The sequence below is a fragment of the Pinus tabuliformis genome, chromosome X (assembly GCF_031772625.1).
Source record: "Pinus tabuliformis cultivar Carrire ecotype Pingquan chromosome X, CPIR1, whole genome shotgun sequence".
In the NCBI taxonomy this organism is placed as follows: domain Eukaryota; kingdom Viridiplantae; phylum Streptophyta; class Pinopsida; order Pinales; family Pinaceae; genus Pinus; species Pinus tabuliformis.
Genome location: NC_142308.1, coordinates 72606495 through 72614653, shown reverse-complemented (window position 1 = coordinate 72614653; position 8159 = coordinate 72606495). Strand labels below are relative to the sequence as shown.

Here is an 8159-nt window from a genome sequence, read left to right as displayed (position 1 = left end):
GTTGTAAGCCTTTTGACACCAAGCTCACCGCCAGAATAAAAATGCAGTAAGGTTTGGGTTCGTGTTTTTGCTTGCTTGGCCTTCTTCAAAGCTTCTATTATTGTGTATTTGAAAATTAGATTTGAAGGATATTTTCAGTTCAATAGAGTCAAGGGTTCAAATCTTTATTTGCTGCAAGGTGCTGGTGTAAAATTCAAATGTGAATTCTCTCATTGAAATAGTGTCGAGACTTTTATACTTGAGAGATGACATTGAGATTAATTTGTATAAGGTATTTTCTATGGTTGTTTGGGAAAGGTTCCAGTTAAAAGAGGTCGTGTTTCCACCTGTGTAAATTGTTGGTTGAGAATCTTTCTAGTTGAGTCTAATCAATAGTGCAGAAAGGGGCTAACTCCCTTTAGTCTCTTTGTTGTACGAATCACCCCGATTATTGCTCTTAATATGTGCACTGTATGTGCTGGACATTAAGTCTCTATTGCAGAGAAAGAAATCAGTTTTGTATATCGCTCATTGATTTATTTGTGTGCTGACCTGGAGCTGTATTGAATGCAACGAAAACTGTGATTTAAGCTGCCTGAATACGTTATGATGCTGCTTGAAATACGTTGAAGCTGCTGTTTTAAATAAGTTCGTATGAGGCCTAAATGGTATACAATCCAATGTTCAAAGAATGCCCATGACATGGTGTTATAATTATTGAAGTTTTGATAACCATCATTTCTGAAGGAGTACTTGAAGGTTCCAAGCAAGTTTGCAGTTGCTGTTATAGTGCATTGATTCCTTGATTCCACTGCTGCATAAAGATTTTGGTGAGCTGATTGTAAACTTTTATATTGCACACTGATCATTTGCTGACATTTATAAAGGATATTGCTGTGTACTGTGAGTAGATATTACTTTTCTGCATTGAGTAGTAGTTGTGATCAGTTTTTAAAGTGTAAATTAGACATTGAAGAAAAAAAATGGCCAAAACCAGTGAAGTATTACAGTTCCTTAAAACTCTGATATTATCTACTGTTGATGACACATTACAAATCAGCAAAGGATCTCTCTTAGAAATTCAGACATGTCTACAAAATGCACAGGAAAAGATCGATTTCTTGCAGCTTGAATCACAGCTACAGCAAGAAGAGCTACATCAAAATAGACACCATTCTGAACTTGTTTTTGTTCAGAACATTGAGACAACCACCCATCAGCAGCATGTTAATAATGTTACAGTTTATTCAAATAAAGCAACAGTTGAACATGCAGATGCAGAAACTCAATCTGCACTTCCCAAGCCCATCATCAGACCTTGGGAACAACTTGTCCACAACAAGCACAGAACTGGTCTTGGATATGACAAGGACTTGTCCTTTCATATTCCAGACTATGCCAAGCCCATTCAGTTTCAGAGTGCTGGATTCATTCATGACAGTTCAGCTGCTCCTCATGACAGTTCAGCTTCAGCTGTTCCAAATTCTGCCCCTCTTCCACAGCAACAACAACAACAACAAAAACAACAGATCGTGAAATGCCAACACTGTGATCGAGTTGGCCATTTCAAAGATCACTGTTTTGATCTTCATCCATGTAAGCACTGTCATAAAACCAGCCATTCTTCACACAGATGCTTCAGAAACAAATGTCTTGCAAGAACAAAGATTCATCTTGGATGGATCACTTCTTGGCAATGGGCATCAACAGCCAAGAAGATATTCCAAACACATGTCAGAACTTGTTCCAGAATATTGAACAATCTTGCAGTTGAGTTTCCTCCATCATCTCACCTTGTATCTGACAGGGGGGAAATGATGGTCATCTACAAGCTTCAAAGTCACATCAAGCGAGCCTGAGCCACAACCTGCCACACCAGTTTCAGAGTTGTAGCCAGAGACAAAGATGCCCCTGAGCATGCCTTCAGTTGGCAATCTGGGACACTTCCTCTAGCAGAAGACTTCAGCTTCTTGCCATTTTTGGAAGAGTTCCAGGAACAAAATTGAGAACACTTCCTCTAGCAGAAGACTTCAACTTCTTGCCAGCTTTGGAAGAGTTCCAGGAATTGCATTAAGAATTCCAGAGTTGTTGGTCATTCTTAAACCATCACAGGTTGAGACTTCCCTTTTCAGGTTGAAGTTTTACCTTTTATGCGGGGTGAGACCTCCCTTTTATGGTTGAAGGTTTCCCTCTTTAAAACAATAGGATCACTTCCTCTAGCAGAAAACTTCAGTTTCTTGCCAGTTTTGGAAGAGTTCCGGGAACTGCACTAAGCGTTCCAGTGTTGGTGGTCATCCTTAAACCACTGCCCTTTATACCAACATTTCATAGAGCACATTCAGCCTAGTGCTGCCATGCATTTTTTGCACATTTTGTATTACAGCTCTCTTCTTGGACTCATACATAACCCTTCGGATTAAGGGGGGAATGTTGGACACCTAATCCTAAATGGGTTAGTGTGGAAGCCGAATAGACCAAAGCAGTCCAAGAGACCTTGGGATCTGAAACCCAAGAGTCATATGTTGTACTATAAATGTATATCTCATGTTAATAAAAAAATGAATTGCATGATTTATCTTTTATATTTCTCTCGCTCTCCATGTGTGTTTAACAGATCTCATAAAAAGATTTAATAAACTTTATCATAAGATGCCACCTGATTGTAAACCACTAGTAACAATAGCAAAAGTTAGATTTTCTAAAGCATTTGATGATGACTTTGTAGTTATGCTCATGGAAAGGACATATTGTACCCTATAAGACATGCAAACAAATGCTATAGAAGTTGAGGCTAATAAGTCAACATGAGCTAAAATTAAAACTAAGGCTGAAAAAGATGAAAGGAATTTGAAAATTAAGGAAGAAGGATCTTCCTCAAAAACTAAAAATGAAGATCAAAAGATAGATGAGATCACATCATTACTTAGAAACCTTTCAAATAGAATTTCAAAAATAGAAACTCAGCCTAGAACAATTCAAAAAACTGTTGCTAGACCTCAAACTCAATTTAGAAGAGCCCCCCAAACTCAAATTTTGCAAAGACCAAATACTGATCAACAGATTCAACCCCCATTGATGATTGATGATCAACAACCAGAATACATTGGCCCTTTGATTTATGAAGATATAAATAATCTGGATCATTCATCTTTACAAAATGCTATTGTTTCTCTCCCTTTAAATCAGTCTTCTCAAGATCAAGAAGACTCTCAAATCTCAAAATATCAGGCCTTTTCTGAGTTTTTAATTGTGGAATTGAATAGGAGATATGATTTAAGACCTAGGTCAGGGCCTGGTAGACCTCCAAAAAACCCCATTGTAAATGAACCACAAATCAAATCTACCGAAACTCAAACAACAATAATTCAACCATTGAATCAAACAGCTGAAACAACTCTAATTGATAAAACTGTTTTAACCACTTTCAATGTTGAAAGGGAACTAGAAAGAGTTAAAATACCCATTCCTCTATCTAAACTTTCAAAGAATCTAGGGTATAAAAACCAAGTTTCTAAATGGATCCAGTCATCCAGTGTTGATGCTGAAGGGGATGTAATAAGCCTACAAGATGAAAAACCTTCAGTAGTCTTTGGCCCTAGCTCAGACATGATTGATGAAAATGTACCACCTTTTTATGTGACTCTAAATGTTCATGATTTCCTGTTATATAACTGCATGCTAGATTCTGGAGCTTCCCATAATCTAATGCCAAAGGTAATCGTGGACCAACTGCGATTAGAAGTTACTAGAACCTATCATGATCTTTAGACTTTTGAATCTAAGAAAGTACATTGTCTTGGACTTATAAAAGATCTGGTGGTTACCTTAGCTTATATCCATATTAAGAGTGTGGTTTTAGACATTGTATTCACTGATATCCCTCCCAAATTTTCCATCATGTTATCAAGATCATGTTTTGCCAAATAGGAGGAAGCCTTTAAGTGGACATGTCTTATGCTACCATTCATGTATATCAGGGTGAGCATCTCATATTATACAGAGAAGTAAGATTCATGAATACTATTTGTAAATCTTATCAAGCTAGGAATCATCCTATTTATGCAGTAGATCAAGACTTTGGATTTTTTGAATTATCACCAAATAATTCATAAAACACACAACTTAGTATTGAAAACATTGTAGACAAGCCTAAAACCATCAACACTAATATTTGGAGATTATACTTTGATGATTCTTGCTCTAAGGAAGGAACAAGAGCTAGAATTGTATTAATTTCACCAGACACAGAGAATATTACCCAATATTATCAGCTTAAATTTGATTTCACTAATATTGTTGCAGAGTATGAAGCTTTCCTGCCAAGATTGGAATTAGCCAAAAGTCTTAAAGTGCATAATCTAAGTGTATTCAGTGACTCAGAACTTATTTTCAAACAAGTAATGGATCTTTTTCAAACTAAGAATCCTAGACTTAGATCTTACAAAAATGAGATTTGGGATTCAATAGATAATTTCTTTTCAGCATTCAACATCACTGCTATTCCAAGAGATCAAAATATTCATGCAAATTCCTTGGCTATTTCTACTAGTTCTTTTAAAATTCCTGATCAAATTCTTGTCCAATATCAAATTCAAGTTAAGTATAGACCATCTATTCCTGAAAATCTTAAACATTGGCAAATATTTGATGATGATGAGAACTTAAAATCCTTTTTGTAAGTAATTTTTGAATTTTTTACCTTGCAGATTGAAGAAGAATAACTTGATAACCATGAATCTATAAGGAAAATCAAACACCACAATTTGACTCAAAAATTGTTGATCATAACATTATTCAATTATCCAACAATTTTATTCCTAAAGGGTTAGTCCCTCTTGAAAAGCTCTTTGATCATAATGATGTTCCCAAAAATCCATTATCAAATTCACCTGAGGAAAATATTGAAATTTGTAACATTGGAAGTTTTGAAGAAATCAAAAACATTAAAATTTCTACATCCTTGTTAATGGAAGCCAAAGACGAAGGGGCGAAGGCGGACTGAGCGGTCTGAGCGACTAGGGTTTTGCAGGGAACGGTGACGGCGCAGACAGCGCTGCTCTAGTACTGCACTCATACTATCTGCTTCCTCTGGCAGGTAGCAGAAAAGCACGGCAATAGACAGGCGCAATGGAATATCCTCAGGGGGGGGCGTCAGGGCCCTCCCCAAAGCAGAACGACCCGGAACAAGCACTCCGTTTTGGATCGATCGATAGAGAGATCCTGAACAAGGGAAAAAAACAACAGCAAGATCACAAGAAAACAGAAGGACGACAAGACCATGACAGCGGCAATCAGGAAAGGGGAAAAAACCTGGAGGAAGCACCAAAGGTCTCCTCTACGACCTGTAAGCCAGTAGCCACAGAAAGGCCAAGAATCGAGTTACCTGGGCACAAAATAGATGCTCGAATCGAGTTCATGAGAGACCACGCCATTATTGGGAAATTTATAGGGTTCTGGCCGACAGAAAGAGCCCTATATGGATGGATTGCAGCAAAATGGAAGCCAAAAGGAGATGTCACTCTGCAGTTAGGGCCAAAAGGCTTCTTTACCGCCATCTTTTACTGTATTGAAGACAAACTCAGGGTACTGGGAACAGGGCCTCATTTTTTCAACGCAGCAGGCCTGTATATGAGAGATTGGATACCAAGATTCAACCCGGACAAGGAAGACCTCACCTGGGCACCAGTCTGGATCAGAATGTATGGACTTCCAGACGAATATTGGGACGAGGACGTTCTCAGGAAAATCGGAAACGGACTAGGGGAATATATCAGAACTGCAGAAGAAACAAAAATGCGCAGATTCATCTCCTATGCTCGCATCTGCGTTTTTATGCGGCTGAATGAAGCACTTCCAGAATCGGTATATCTCTCTCACAGGGATGAAGAATGGATCCAACCCTTGGACTACGAGCATGTTCCCTTCCGGTGCAGAAGATGCCATGCTCTAGGTCATCTCTTCCGTGACTGTCCCTTGAATGACAAAGTTACCTCACCTGACCCTTCTGCCTCAGATGCCCAAGATGGTTTTACAAAAGCCCCCAGCCGAAGACGCGCGCACAGGAAACCCTCAAATGGGCAAAAGCCCCTGCAAAACAGCTCTAATGGCCCAGCATCTAAGAATAGCTTCGAAATCTTGGCTCAATCCTCCGAAGATTCCCCCCGATCTCTGAAGCTAACCCGTCCCATCCCTCCTCTTCCACCCATCCTCCTCCTTCTTCCTCCTCCCCAAATCCCCATTTCCCCCCCCCCCGCTTCCATAATCACCCCTCTGGGGTCAAGAAGGATCAGGCAAAGAACGACAAGGAAAAGGATATTGATGGAAAGTCAGATTCTCCTCCTAATGAAATCCTGATTGAGGACGAAGGCACTCAGGTGCAACCGATGGAAGAGGAACCGGAAAGCATAGACCTGCATGGCCTTGATATTCTAGAACTGGAACTAGCATGCAAGGCGAAGGCGTATGACAGCATCTCAGAAGCCCAACTCAGCAAGTTGGAAGTGGTTATCTCAAGAGCATACCAGCAGCAGCAACTTGGGATTCAACCAGGAAGCCAGTGGGATGGAAGCCAACCACCAAAGGAGTCAAAAAAGAGGGGACGAAAAACAGATCTACAAAGAACGATCGAGGTCGGGAAGCTCCTGGTAGACTCAGGCAGGTATGCGAAATTGACAAAGTACTACAAACCCTCTCCAAATGGTTAAACCATGAAGCTGGTCTCATGGAACTTAAGAGGGCTCAACAGCCCAGGTAAACTCAGAATGTTAAAGAACATGATTAAAGCGGAAAAGCCGCAAATTTGCTTATTCCAGGAAACCAAATGTAACGGCACCACATTAGGCAGCATCCTAACAAAAGCTTGGCCAGGATGCCGCTCAGTAGCAGTTGATGCATCAGGAGCGTCAGGAGGATTGGCTATAGCATGGAACACCCAAGCAATAGACCTCTCAGAGTTCCATGCCTCTCATCACCTTATACAGGCAGCCTTCCATATTTTGGGCACGAATGTACATGGTAATCTCTCAAATGTATACTTCCCGCAGGATACAGGAAGCAAAATAGCACTCCTAGACACCATTGAGGCACTGAATAACAACAGAAGGCACCCGCTCTGGATCATTGGAGGGGATTTTAACATGATCACTAAGCTAGAAGAAAAAACTGGGGGAAGAAACAGATTGGAGCAAGAAAACATCCATTTCAAGGACTTCATCCAAAATGCCTCCCTAATAGACATGCCTTTCTGCAATGGTACTTTCACTTGGAGTAATCGCAGAGCCGGCAAATATCAAATCGCTTCCAAGCTCGATCGCTTCCTCATCTCAGATAATGCGATTCATCTTGGAGGAGACATCACAGCCGCCATTCTCCCGCATACTGGTTCGGACCACTGGCCGATAGCTCTCCAATGGCAACGACCTGGAAACCAGACTCGGAGACCCTTCCGTTTCGAAGGTTTTTGGCTCTCGCACCCTAAGTTCAAAGACTTTGTTACAGCCACTTGGACCTCCTTCACCCCTCCAGAAGGATCTAAGATGTAAAAATTCCAACAGAAGCTCTGATTCCTAAAATTCCAGCTAAAGCGATGGAACAGAGAAACCTTTGGAGACATATTCAAAGCACAGCAAGATCTCAATCTGGAACTAGCGGATCTCCATCAAAAAATTATCACAGAAGGACACACAGAAGGGACACTGGAACAGGAAAGGCGCATCCACAGGCAGATTGAGGAAAGGCAGAAGCAGGAGGAAATTTACTGGAAACAAAAGTCCAGAATAAGATGGTTGAAGGAAGGAGAACGCAACACCAAATTCTTCCACAGAACCACCATACAAAGAAGAATGCACAACAGCATTCCGTTCATCCAGAAGCCAGGAGGAGAGAGAGTGGAAACGCATGAGGAAATCGAGGAAGAATTTCGCAATCACTTCAACCAGATCCTTCAAGAGCCGGAAGGAGATAGAAGCCAAGCAATTGGAAAAATCACTAACAATGTGCCTAGAATCATTACAGAGGAGCACAATGAGCTTCTCCTCCGCCCGATTCAGCTTCAGGAGGTGGATGAGGCAATGGCCCAGCTCAAGGATGGAAAGGCCCCGGACCAGACGGATTCACCACTACGTTCTTTCATACCTTTTGGGAGATGATAAAACAGGAAGTATGGCAAATTGTTGAAGAGT

General features: G+C 40.7%; 1 protein-coding gene across 1 annotated transcript; it reads left to right on the top strand.

Moving 5' to 3' along the window:
- Nucleotides 1–6686: 6686 nt before the first annotated feature.
- Nucleotides 6687–7520, top strand: LOC149138400 (uncharacterized). The gene has a single exon (XM_089450354.1). The coding sequence runs from the start codon at nt 6687–6689 to the stop codon at nt 7518–7520; it is 834 nt and encodes a 277-aa protein (XP_089306480.1).
- Nucleotides 7521–8159: the final 639 nt, after the last annotated feature.